Here is a 13,958-nt window from a genome sequence, read left to right on the forward strand (position 1 = left end):
AAAAAAAAAAAAATAAAATGAGTTCTAATGCTATAAACTACTCATGAATTACCAGCATTCAGAATATTTTATAGAGTAATATATAAATAGGCATATAAACAAATCTTAATCTTTTCTAAGGATTTAGAAAGCATTTCAAGATTTTATTGTATCTTAGGTTATAATTTAGAAAGTTATTATAAAACGTATCCTTAATGAATCATTATAAGAAAGAGTATCGTATCACTTCTTCGCCTTTTAGCTAAGACAAGTGAAGAAAAAGTATTGTAGTGGATACATATAGAAGGTGCCAGATAATTAAGTTTATTGTATTTCATTATTCATGTTTATGGACTAAATGTTAAATTGCTTTAATTATGTGATTTTTTTCATGTGTTGTCACAGCCTTTATTTTTGTATGTATATAAATATAATTACTTCTCTGTATGAAAACACTTTTGGGCTTGGTGCCTGTAGCTCAGTGTTAGGGGACCAGCCCTAACATGCACTGGGGCTGCTGGGTTGGAACTCAGCTGGGCCTGCTAAAACAAAAAATAGCCGGGCATTGTGGTGGGCACCTGTATTCCCAGCTACTCGGGAGGCTGAGGCAAGAGAATCTCTTGAGCCCAAGAGTTTGAGGTTGCTGTGAACTATGACCGAGGGTAGAGACTCTGTCTCAAAAAAAAAAAACAAAAAACTTTGTCTAGTTTGTGCATATAAATAAGGTTGCCTAGAGTTGGGAGATCTCTGTGAGAAGAGATTGGCCTATATTTAGTGAGACAAAACAGAAAACTATTGTCTTTCAGTCCATCTCTTAACTATGTGCTAAGGAAACTAGGTGAGAATATGTGGCTAAAAGAACATTAAACAATCGCCACTAATCCAAAAACAATTTAGAATTTATTTCAATGTCATATTACTGATATACAAAGAAAAATATGTTTGTATTTTAATGCTGTAGTTATCTTAAGTTAGCATTATAATACTTTTTATTTAACGTCATAATATGGCAAAGATTTGAGATTATTAAATATGTTTGTAAAATTCATAGTTTATAGGTAGATATATTTTCTGTAGTAGCCAGAATAAAAGCCCAACATAAAATAAACATACCCACTTATTTTTTTACATTTTTATTCATTTTTATTATATATATTTAGCATGTACAGCAAGATATTTTGATATATATATTTGATACATATAAACATTGTAAATGATTTTCAGTCAAGCAAATGAACATATCCACCACCTTATCTCATTACTTCTTTTGTTGTTATTGGAAGAGAACCTAAAATTTACTCTTTTGGCAAATTTTTCATAATGTACTGTTAGTTATAGTCCTTATACTGTCCATTAGATCTCTAGATTTATTATCCAACTGACTGCAAGTTTTCACACTTAATATTTCTTAAAAATGCCTATTCAGTCTGTCATTTTACTGCCTGATAGAATTATATTTATCCTCCCAAAGTTTCAAATTTTTGAGTTTGTTTTCCTAATTATTCTGTAGAATAAAACTATAAGACATTTTTGTTAGTGTTACAGACCTAGAGGTTCTTACACTCTTTGGATCAAAAGGAAAAGTAAATTTATTTCTTAAAAATTAGTGTAAAATCACTGTGGTATACAGTGATGTTGGTTGACAGCAGTGGTTTTTTTTTTTTTTTTGAGACAGAGTCTTATTTTGTTGCCCTCAGTAGAGTGCCATGGCATCATAGCTCACAGCAACCTCAAACTCTTGGATGAGGTCTTGCTCTGGCTCCGATTGGTCTCAAACTGGTGAACTCAGGCAGTTCACCAGCCTTGGCCTCTGAAGTGCTAGGATTACAGGCATGAGCCACTGCACTCAGGCCAAACAGCAGTGATTTAAATGTGAGTAATACGGTTCTACTTTAAAAGGCTAAAGGTTAGGCCTGCCATCAGTAGAACAGCCAGCCTGGTGTGCAACTCATTGATAAACTTTCTTTTTCTTGCTTAAAAAACAAAACAAAACAAAACAAAAAAAAAACAACTGAGCATTAGAATTGTCTTTATGACGGACATAGGTGTTTTAATTTTGATCCTAATGATTGTCTCTTACTATCTGATATTTATAAGATTGCCTTGTTATCTTCATCCGTAATCACTCATTTTAAAAAGTGCCTAGCACATCACAGGGATTTAGTAAATATTTGTTAAATAAAAACAAAACAGAAAAAGAATTGTATGTGTAGTAATCCTTTCATCCCTAGAGAGTGTTAGAAACTAGTACCTTCCAGACAGGTACTTTTGGTGTTGAAATATAAAAAATAGTTATAAAAGGCAGCTTTAGCAAGCAGTCTTAGAGGTTATGTTAATTGCTCTGGGGCCAACTGTTGCCTACATCATCTTGTGATGTGCTCTAATGTCATTAATAATACAAATACATAATAGTATATATAATACAAATAATAGGCTCGGTGCCCATAGCTCAGCTGTTAGGGTGCCGGCCACATACACCAAGGCTGGCAGGTTCAAACCTAGCCTGGGCCTGCTAAACCACAATGGCAACTGCAACCAACTCTGTCTCAAAAAAAATAATAATACAAATAATACAAGGTGTCCCAAAGGTCACCCTAAAGTCACCATACATAGGGAAAATGGAAATTATAGTTAAATGTATCTTTATTTACAAAATATTCATTATAAAATCTTACAAAGTATTCTTTACATGTTGGCCACCTCTTTGTAAAATGTTGTAACAAATATTTTATACATTAAGGTACAGTTAGCTATAATTTTCCATTTTCCCTATGCATGGCAACATCAGGGCAACCTTTGGAATACCCCGTATATTACAAAGAGGAGTAGTTTCTAGAGAAAGAATGCTTCTAAGAAAATATCTTTAAATAAGAACCTCATCTAGGGCTCGGCACCCGTGTTCAGTGAGTAGGGTGCTGGCCGCATGTACCATGGCTGGTGGGTTTGAGCCCAGCCCAGGCCTACCAAACAGCAATGACAACTACAACCAAAAAATAGCTGTGTGTTGTGGTGGGTGCCTATAGTCCCTGCTACTCAGGAGGTTGAGGCAAGAGAATCACTTAAGCCCAAGAGTTTGAGGTTGCTGTGAGCTGTGACAACTACAGCACTCCACCGAGGGTGATATAGTGAGACTGTCTCCAAAAAAAAAAAAAAAAGTCTCAAGCCGAGCTGTAGTACATCAGTGAATCTTGCAGTGGCAAGAGAGCCATTGAAAGGACACTACCAGGTAGTGTTTCCATGTCAGGGAACTCAACAGTCAGTGAACTGCCTTTTTGCATCTTGCTTGTACAGTTGGTGAATCCATCCTGCTGTCACAGCCATGAAGCCTGGTGAAGCTTTAGTTCTTAACAGCTGTACCTGTTCAAAGAATGGCTCTGCTGAGATGTTGAAGTCTTTTCTTCTTTCAATCTTAAACCAGCAAACAAATACAGAACCTTCGCTTGACTCTCCTGTGATGCAGAGGGCTTTTAGTTCAAGCGGGAGCATGGGAGCAGCTTAGTTCAAATCTTACATCTTCCTGGAAACCATAAAAAGCATGAGGAGAAAAACAATAATAGCAACAAAACCCAGTGTACTACATTACCAGCAAACCAGATGCAAAGGAATAAAAATCTCTGTGAATTTCTGATTACTTGTGAACTATTCCAGAAACAATTGAGACCCATAGACATTCTTTTTTTTTTGCAGTTTTTGGCCAGGGCTGGGTTTGGACCCGCCGCTTCCGGCCTATGGGGCTGGCACCTTACTCCTTTGAACCACAGGTGCTGCCCCCCATTAGACATTCTTATTGAATAATGGCCGTCCAGCTAGAAACCATACTTTTCAGTGTCTACTTGCTAGGTGTATTTATGTGACTAAATTTTGGCCAGTGGGGTGGACACATCACATTTGTTCTCAGCTATTTTTCTTTCACCATTTGTGGGCTGAGCAAGAACATGATGGTGTAAGTCAGCTTCGTGTGTGGTTGGGAGCACTCCCAGGGCTAGCAGAGGAGTAAGACAGAATGAACCTGGGCTCTCGGTGACCACCGGAGCAGAGCAGAGCATCTACCCAGCTGACACCTGCCTTCCTCTGCACCGTTTTTTTTTTTTTTTGAGATGGAGCCTCAAGCTATCCCCCCTGGGTAGAGTGCCATGGCATCACGCTCACAGCAACCTCCAACTCCTAGGCTTAAGTGAGTCTCCTGCCTCAGCCTCCCAAGTAGCTGGGACTACAGGCGCCCGCCACAGCGCCTGGCCATTTTTTGGTTGCAGCCATCATTGTTGTTTGGCAGGCCTGGGCTGGGGATTCGAACCCACCACCTTAGGTGTATGTGGCTGGCGCCTTAGCTACTTGAGCCACAGGTGCCGAGCCGTCTCTCTGCACCGTTTTGAGAGAAAAATGGAAACTTCTCTCATGTTTGCATCATTGTTATTTTGAAATTTCTGTGTTCAAATGGCTTTACCTATATTCTAAATAAGCTATTTTTGCTTATTTTTCTCCTCTCCTGGAACTTTAAAATCAGCCAGCTTAGTTCAAAAGTGAAAAAACTTGTTTTTTGGAAGAGCATTTTACATTAACCTAAGAATTGGCAGGTTATGAGGTTGAATCTATCTAAGAACACATTAATGATGCATTCGTGTAGTTCTTCTTTGCCTTCCTCAGAGGCATTTAAGCTTTTCTCTGTTTAGATATTTAGTGTGGTTTATGAAGTTTATTTCTAACTAATATTTTATGTTATTTTAAATAGGTCTTTGCCGCCATTATACTTGTGTTTTATGTAAAACAAGCATGTATAATATGCATAGACAAATACATGAAGGTTACTGATTTCTGCACAGACTCATCCCTTGGAATACACAGAGAATTGGATCCAGAACACCTCACCAAAACTCATACATACTGAAAACCCAAGTTGGCCCCATGGAACCCACATATTACAAAAAGTCAACCTTTTATATGCAAGTTTTATTCTTGGAATTATTTTCCATTCACGTTTGGTTAACAAGAATGTGCATACAAACGAGCCTATACAGTTCAAACCCAAGTTGTCTGGTTTATGTCCTACATTCTCCAACATTTCTTATAGTCTTCCGGTTGATTTTCTTGGGTTTTTTGTTTTGTTTTGTTTTGTTTGAGATAGAGTCTCACTATCTCGCCCTTGGTAGAGTGCCATAGTGTCACAGCTCAAGGCAACCTCAAAGTCTTGGGCTTAAGCGATTCTCTTGCCTCAACCTCCCAAGTAGCTGGGACTACAGGTGCCTGCCACGATGCCAGGCTATTTTGTTGTTGTTGTACTTGTTGTTTAGCAGGCCCAGGCCAGGTTCAAACCCACCAGCTCTGGTGGTATGTGGCTGGCACCCTCACCCACTGAGCTATGGGCACTGAGCCTGATTTTCTTGAGTTTTCTAAGAAAAAATTATATTCTATGCATATTGAATTTTATTAAATGCCTTTTCAGTTTCTATGAAAATAGTATTTTCCTCCCTATATCTGTTAATAAATTACCTTGATATTTCATGCCATTTTAACCATCCTCACATTTTTCAGGATAAACCCCACTTGATCATGATGTATCAGTCTTTTAATGTGTTGTTGGATTTCTTTTTTTGAGACAGAGCCTCAAACTATCCCCCTGGGTAGAGTGCTGTCACAGCTCACAGCAACCTCCAACTCCTGGGCTCAAGCAAGTCTCCTGCCTCAGCCTCCCAAGTAGCTGGGACCACAGGCACCCACCACAACACCCAGCTATTTTTTGGTTGCAGCCGTCATTGTTGTTTTGGCAGGCTGGGCTGGATTCAAACCTTCCACCTTAGGTGTATGTGGCTGGTGTCTTAGCCACTTGAGCCACAGGTGCCGAGCCTTGAACCTATAATTAAACTTCCATGGCACACTTAAATTATATTGATCCAAAAGATTAAAACTAGAATATACTTACTATATCTTGAACTTCTTTCAAAAATAATTCAACTAATGATGTTTAATCCTGGCACACCAGTTGAAAATCACTGCTCTAGATATTACCCCTTTGTCAGATGTATGGTTTGCAAATACAGTGGAACCTCCATAGTTGCCCACCCCTTAAGTTGACCTGATTTTCCTACTTCAGCATGCACAGTGTGTACGCACCAGCACAGTGGGCCTGGGTTCTAATGTCGATCACCTCCATCTGTTGACCAGTGTGTTACAGTCCCTTGGGTGGTCAACTTATAGAGGTTCTACTATATTGTCTCCTATTCTGTAGAGTGTCTTCTTACTATCTTTTGACTCTGTTAATTATTTCCTTTGCTATACAGAAACATTTTCATTTAATTAAGTCTCATTTATTTTTATTGTTGTATTTGCTTTGGGCTCTTAGTCATGAGTTGTTTGCCTAGGCCAGTGTCTAAAAGAGGTTTACCTATAGTTTCTTCCAGAATTTTTATCGTTTCAGGTCTTACCTTTAGGTCTTTAATCCATCTTGAGTTCACTTTTGTATATGGCAAAGGCTTGGATCCTGTTTCATTCTTCTGCATGTGGCTGTCCAGCTTTCCTAGTACCATTATAGACTAGGGTTTCCTTTCCCCAGGATATGTGTTTGCTTTCTCAAAAATCAGCTGTCATAACTATATGGTTTTGTATCTGGGTTATGTTTTCTTTTCCATTGGTCTATATCTCTACCTTTATATCTGTACCATGCTGTTTTGGTTTCTATAGCCTTTTACTATAACTTTAAGTCAGGTAATGTGATATCTCCAGCTTTGTTCTTTTTGTTTAAAATTGGTTTGGCTAATCGGGCTCTTTTTTGGTTCCATATGAAGTTTAGAATTTTTTTTCTAGATCTTTGAAAACGTTGATATTCTAGTGGAAATTCTGTTGAATTTGTAAATCACTTTGAGCAGTATGGATGTTTTAACAATGTTGATTCTTCCAGTCCATGAGCGTGGGGTGTTTTTCCTTTTGTTTGTGTCATCTGTGATTCCTTTCATCAGTGTTTTGTGGTTCTCCTTATAGAAATCTTGGTTATGGATATTCCTAGGTATTTTATGTTCTTTCTAGTTATTGTAAATGGTTTTACATCCTTGATTTGACTCTGAGCTTGCCAGTTATTACTACATAGAATTGCTGCTGATTTATGTACATCTTTTATAACCTAAGACTTTGCTAAATTTATTGATCAATTCCAGAAGTCCTTTGGTGGCGTCTTTAGGGTTTTCTAGATACAAGATCATATCATCAGCAAACAAGAATAACATGACTTCTTCTTCCCCAAGTTGGATGACCCTTATTCTTTCTCTTGCTTGGTTGCTCTGGGCAGGACTTCCAGTATTATGTTGAATACAGGTAATGACCACAGAAACCTTGTCTTGTTCCAGTTCTTAGGGAGAACACTTTCAACTTTCCTCATTAATCTATTTCTTTATAATTCAGTTTTAGTGGGTTTCAAGGAAATGTATCCATTTCTTCTACATTATTCAGTTTGTTGTTGTATAATTCATAGCAGTCGCTCATGATCCTTTGTATTTCTCTGATAATCAGTTGTAACATCTCTTCTTTCATTTATCATTTTAATTGCATCGTCTCTTTTTTTCTAGGTTAGCCTAGCTGAAAGCTTGTCAATTTTGCCTTTTCAAAAACGTCTAGGTTTCATTGATCTTTTCTATTATTTTTCTAGTCTTTGTTTCATTATTTCCTTACTTCTTCTAACTTTAGGCTCAACTTGTTTGAATTCTTTGCAGACTCTAGATCAGAAGTCCTTTGGTGGGGTCTTTAGGGTTTTTTAGATACAAAATCACTGCTGTAGATATTACCCCTTTGTCAGATGTATGGTTTGCAAATACAATGGAACCTCCATAGTTGCCTGCCTCCTTAAGTTGACCTAATTTTCATACATCAGACATGCACAGCATGTACATACCTTCAAGTGTAAAGTTCAGTTATGTTTAGAAATATGTCTTTTTCTTTACGTAGATGTTTAGCACTATAATCCCCTTGGCACTGCTTTTGCTGCACCTTGTAGATTTTGTTATGTGTGTTTCCATTTTCATTTGTCTCCAAGTTTGTTTTTATTTCGCTTTTGGTTTCTTTTCTGACACTTTTGATTTGCTTTCCACATATTTGCAAATTTTCCAGTTTTCCTCCTGTTACTGATTTCTAGGTTTATACCATTGCAGTCAAAATAGATGCTTGAGGGTGGCGCCTGTGGCTCCATGGGTAGGGCGCCAGCCCCATATACCGAGGGTGGTGGGTTCAAACCTGACCTGGCCAAACTGCAACAAAAAAAATAGCCGGGCATTGTGGCAAGCGCCTGTAGTAGTCCCAGCAACTGGGGAGGCTAAGGCCCTACCAGAATCGCCTAAGCCCAGGAGTTGGAGGTTGCTGTGAGCTGTGATGCCGCAGCACTCTACCAAGGGCAATAAAGTGAGACTCTTATCTCTAAAAAAAAAAAGAGAGAGAGAGAGAGATGTTTGATACGCTCTCACTTTCCTTAAATTTGTTTGGATTTGTTTTGACCCAATAAGTAATCTATAGATATTCTGTGTGCGCCTGAGAAGATTATGTACAATTCCTGTTGGGTGGAATGTTCTGTCTGGGCTTGTTAGATCCATTTGGTCTAAAGTGCAGTTCCCGTTCAGTGTCTCCTTACTGATTTCTGTCCAGATGATCTACTCATTGTTGACAGTGAGTTCTCGAAGTCCCCCACTGCTTTGCTGTAGTCTGTCTCTCCCTTCAAATCCGTTAATATTTGTTTATGTTTACATCCTCCCATTAGGAATGTGTATGTATTTATGATGGTTTATATCCTCTCAGTGAATTGGCTCTTTTATTTTTACATATTTAGTTTCTAATGTGACAGTTTTTGTCTTAAGAGCTACTTTTTCTAATATAACCCATATCTCCTTCACCCAGATTCCCCAGTTGTTAACATTGTCCTGCATTTGTCCATTATTTCTCGCGATATAAAATTTTCTATTTATGGGTGGTGCCCATAGCTCAGTTGGCAGGGCACCGGCCATATACACTGAGGGTGGCGGGTTTGAATTCGGCCCCGGCCAGCTAAAACAACAATGACAACTGCAACAACAACAACAAAAATAGTCTGGCGTTGTGGCTGGTATCTATTGTCCCAGCTACTTGGGAGGCTGAGGCAAGAGAATCACTTAAGTCCAAGAGTTTGAGTTTCCTGTGAGCTGTGACACCAGGGTATTCTAACCAAGGTGACAGCTTGAGACTCTGTCTAAAAAAAAAAAAATATTTTTTCTATTTATGTTTTTTTCTGACATAAGCCTCATTATCCTTAAATGTGCCAGAGCATACTTCTCCAAACAAGGACACTCTTTTATATTACTCCTATGTAGCCCTCCAGTCAGGAAATCAGCATTTTTTTTTTTTTTTGAGACAGAGCCTCAAGCTACCCCTGGGTAGAGTGCTGTGGCTCACAGCTCACAGCAACCTCCAACTCCTGGGGGCTCAAGCAAGTCTCCTGCTTCAGCCTCCCAGGTAGCTGGGACCACAGGCGCCTGCCACAACGCCTGGTTATTTTTTGGTTGCAGCTGTCATTGTTGTTTTGGCAGGCCAGGCTGGATTCGAACCCGCCACCTTAGGTGTATGTGGCTGGCGCCTTAGCCACTTGAGCCACAGGTACAGAGCCAGGAAATCAGCACTGATACAACACTATGGTGCAGTCCTCATTCAGATTTTACCAAGCATTGCAGCTACACCTCTTTCTTCCTGATCCAGGAAACTCTGCATGCATTGAATTTGGGTATCATGTCTCCTCAACAGTCCAGAATGGTTTCTTAGTATTTCTTTTTCTCTCATATACTTAACAGTCTTAACGGTCGTGAGGACTGAAGGGGGAAAGAGAGATGATAATGAAGTAGTGACATGCAGGGCCCCTGAGGTGCTGGCCGCATTTTTTTTTTTTAATTCGTGTTTCAATTACACTGGAGTTCACTTCATAATAATTTGTTAAAATCCACATTTATGTTTTTTGTACTTTTTTCTATGTGTTATTTCACAATAAAAAAGGTTTAAGAAATGAAACCTAAGAATTTATTTGAATAAATACAACTTAAGATATCCTTAGGCAATTTCTTTTTCCCATTTCAATTTAAATACAATGAAGGAATATTAAAGGAGGCGAATAACATTAGAAAGCTCTTCTTTTAACCTAAATGCTCATAACCATGTCTTTTTATAAGGTTTATCACCATGGTGCCCAGATAAAGTTATAAAGATTCAATTTTAGCAAAAAATATAGATTTCAAAACTAATTTTCATTTTTCCTTTCCTGTGTTCTCAGCTGTAGCTTAAAATTCTTTTTGGTTTGTCGTATAATACTGCTGTGGGACAGTATCCAAATGACTTGCCTCTGTTAGATTTCCAGAATGATGTCACCATCCTTAAGAACAGGAATGTGTCAATATATTAATAACAGCACCGTGTACATTGGCTACATAGCTCTTATCATTAGTAGAAGGAATGCTTTGAAGATTTCCCCTGGATTCTGACTGGTTTATGGGGAAAAAACTGTGGAACTACTGAATTGCTTTGCATTCCCCTCGAAGTGAATGCAACAGTAGTCATGTCCCTAGAAATGAAAAAGCGCCGTTTAAATAACATTCAGATTCTGAACATATACGAACATTCCTAATATATTTGCATATAATTTTATTAACCCTTCAGAAAAGGATCTAACTTTATTCTGTTTGTCATTTTTAATGTCATCTCTGCATATCTGTATTTCATATGAAACTCCTCAAAGAGATAGCAGGGCGACCACACACAGCTGAGTGCCGGCCCGTCAGTGACTTCTGTGTCTCTTCACGTTTCCTTCTCATCCCGCTTTTCACTCTGACCGGGCTGCTGAACAGCCCCAGGTTACAGCTGTTACAGAACAGATTCCTTAATCAGCAACATAGTCTTCGGTTCCTTTCTCTAAAATTGGACCCGTTTCCATTGCCACCAGCCCGAATTTTCTAAGTCCACTTAACATTCCTGGCATTCAGATAGAGCAGTTATGTGATTACACAGCAACTGAGCGATTTGTTTCTGTGGCTAAGCCTGCCGATGCTGATGAAGGAGTTAAGTAGGAAAGTGCAATTACACCATTGCGAATTAAGTTTTTCATCTGTGTACATTTGGGTTAGAGATAAATGAGAATTTTTCAGGCTTATTGAAAAGTCTTATTGCTTTCTTATGTTTCAGTTTCAACTGTATAATTCTCTTTTATTTTAATGCAGATACAGCCTGACTATTTGGACTGGGAAAAATGATCACTATTCCACTGAAGACTTACTTTATATTAGAGACCATTTCGACAAAAAACAAGTTTTCTATGACATCTTGGAACCACAAAACCATGAATTTAAACAAGCTGTTGGAATCAAAGTTAACCTGTAAGAAGAGTCTTCTAAGTATGGTTTCATGACCCTTCTCTGCATTGGTCTGAATTAATTATCCTGTAAATTATGATTATAGGCTTACGCTCCAATTCACCCAATCAAGAAACATTGATTGTATACTGACTCAGCATATGTTCTTACAATAGTGCATCTATGTAAAAGGTTTGGAAAGGAGATTTCAGTGGCCTAGTATAACAATAATTTAGGAAAATGATACTCTGAATCCCTTTATAATGAGTAACTTTGATACAACTGAAGATGAATAAGAGAATCCACATGTGTCATAAAACAGGTATAAATCACATTGTATTGTCACTTGCATTACAGAAAGTATGAAAAATAAGGCACTCTCTTTTCCTTTTTCTTAAAAACTGATTATTTAGAGATAAAAATAGGAGGGCTTTAAAAATGTTTTTAACTTTCATGGGGGTGAGCATCTGTCTCATACCATATCTATAGATTAGATGGATCTAGAATTTCCTTTTTGTTGGGAAACATAGGAGCAGCTAAGTATATTTTTTGTTTCTATAGTATCTTATCCATAGTGAAAAGTAGACTGTTGGAGAGCGTTTCAAGCCTTGTATCATTTGCTTCCCAAATTTCTCACTGCCACCACCTTCGTTTAGGTCCTTGTTGTACTATTAGAATCTCATGAACTACATCTGACTGCATTCCTCACTCTGCTCAAAGATGCCCTAAGTTTTTCTGCAAAACAAAAGTTTCTTAGGCTGGGTGCAGTGGTGCACGCCTATAATCCTAGCACTCTAGGAGGCCAAGGCGGGTGGATTGCCCTGAGCTCACAGGTTCAAGACCATATGGAGCAAGAGCAAGACCCCCGTCTCTAAAAATAGCCGGGCGTTGTGGCAGACACCTATAGTCCCAGATACTTGGGAGGCTGAGAAAAGAGAATGGCTTAAGCCCGAGAGTTGGAGGTTGCTGTGAGCTATGACACCACGGCACTCTACCAAGGATGACAAAATGAAACTCTTTCAACAACAACAAAAAAAAACTTTATTAAATACCTCTTTTTTCATGTCAAATAAAAAATCTTCAAGGGCTTAAATTCAATTTTACTCCCTTTTCCTCTTTCAGGACCCTTCATAATGTCGTCCCACCCTAACAGTAGATTTGATGTACTCCAACGCAGCCCTTCATTTCAAAAGTTCCTTCAACATCAGTTGTCTCTAGATCCTATGTGAACAGTCAATTTTGACTGTTTGATTACTGTGTCATGTGCATCTCCTCAACTCTATTGTAAATCCCTTCATAGTAAGGGTGCATACTTAAATATCCTTTACAGTGCCTAGCATAGTCCTGAGCAAAGCATTCAGAAAAAAAATGTAGTTCTTTGATTTATTAAAAAGAAATTTACCAGTGAATGTCCTAAAGTATGTAATTTTATCTTTTATTAATACATCATTTTTCTCCCAGAGAATAAAGCAGTTCTATTTAGAGAAAAAAGCTTGGACTTTGAATTCAGACAAACTTCCCTTACAGCTCCATGCCGATTCCTTACTAGCAGTAGACTTTAGGAAATCCATAATGTCATTAACTATAGGCTTGCTCATCTGTAAAATGGGGAAAAAATGAGAATTCTCTCACAGGGTTATTTTTGTTTGTTTGTTTTTTTGAGACAGAGTCTCACTATGTCACCCTGGGTAGAGTGCTGTGGCATCACAGCTCACAGCAACCTCAAACTCTCAAGCTTAAGCGATTCTCTTGCCTCAGCCTCCCAAGTAGCTGGGACTACAGGCACCCACAACAATACCTGGCTATTGTTTTTTTGTAGTTGTCATTATTGTTTGGCAGGCCTGGACTGGGTTCAAACCCACAAGCCCTGGTTCATGTGGCCGGCGCCCTAGCCCCTGAGTTACAGGCATTGAGCCTCTCAGTTAACCTCTTAACAGACTAGGTTACTTTCTCTTCTTTTAGACTTATCATGTGATCATGTCCATTATAGATAGATAATACTAAGAAAAACTAAGATAGCACTAATTATGAAATACTGTAGTCATATAGATGCTTAAAGACAACAGTTACAGTATTTCTACTTTAAATTTCAGCTCCAGGCTCGGCGCCTGTGGCTCAAGTGGCTAAGGCACCAACCATGTACACCCAAGGTGCCGGGTTTGAATCCAGCCCAGACCTGCCAAACAACAGTGATGGCTTTAACCAAAAAATAGCCAGGCATTGTGGCAGGTGCCTGTGGTCCCAGCTACTTGGGGAGGCTGAGGCAGGAGACTTGCTTGAGCCCAGGAGTTGGAGGTTGCTGTGAGCTATAATGTCACAGCACTCTACCCAGGGGGATAGCTTGAGGCTCTGTCTCAAAAAATAAATAAATAAAATAAAAATAAATTTCAGCTCCAGTTGAACAGAGTGATATTTGTAAATGATACTACAACTTCACGTTCTATGGTTTGCCAAAGGTGCAATTTTATTATAAAATTTCAACAATTGCAATAGAGAATAATCTTTTAATTATAAAAAATATTTACAAATGTTTTATGATGACCATGCATTACTAAAGACGTCTGAATTTATAAATTAACTACCATTGGTTGAAGTTTGAAATAAAATTCATTTGTCCAGAATATTATTTTTACTACTTATCTT

At 38.4% G+C, this 13,958-nt stretch overlaps 1 protein-coding gene across 3 annotated transcripts in view; it reads left to right on the forward strand.

The window, feature by feature from the left end:
- Positions 1-12,113, forward strand: part of FAM151B (family with sequence similarity 151 member B) — a 44,226-nt gene extending 32,113 nt beyond the window's left edge. For 2 of the 3 annotated variants that reach the window (XM_023510931.1, XM_023510932.1), the window contains exon 7: positions 11,184-11,720. In XM_023510931.1, coding sequence (XP_023366699.1) covers positions 11,184-11,343 — 160 coding nt within the window. In that variant the 3' untranslated portion in view covers positions 11,344-11,720. Of the gene's footprint in view, positions 1-11,183 lie in introns of all 3 variants that reach the window. The other variant, XM_003785949.2, reaches the window with a different exon arrangement.
- The last annotated feature ends 1,845 nt before the right edge of the window (positions 12,114-13,958 follow it).

Source organism: Otolemur garnettii, unplaced genomic scaffold, assembly GCF_000181295.1.
Source record: "Otolemur garnettii isolate 467f Iridium unplaced genomic scaffold, OtoGar3 scaffold00017, whole genome shotgun sequence".
Taxonomy (NCBI): domain Eukaryota; kingdom Metazoa; phylum Chordata; class Mammalia; order Primates; family Galagidae; genus Otolemur; species Otolemur garnettii.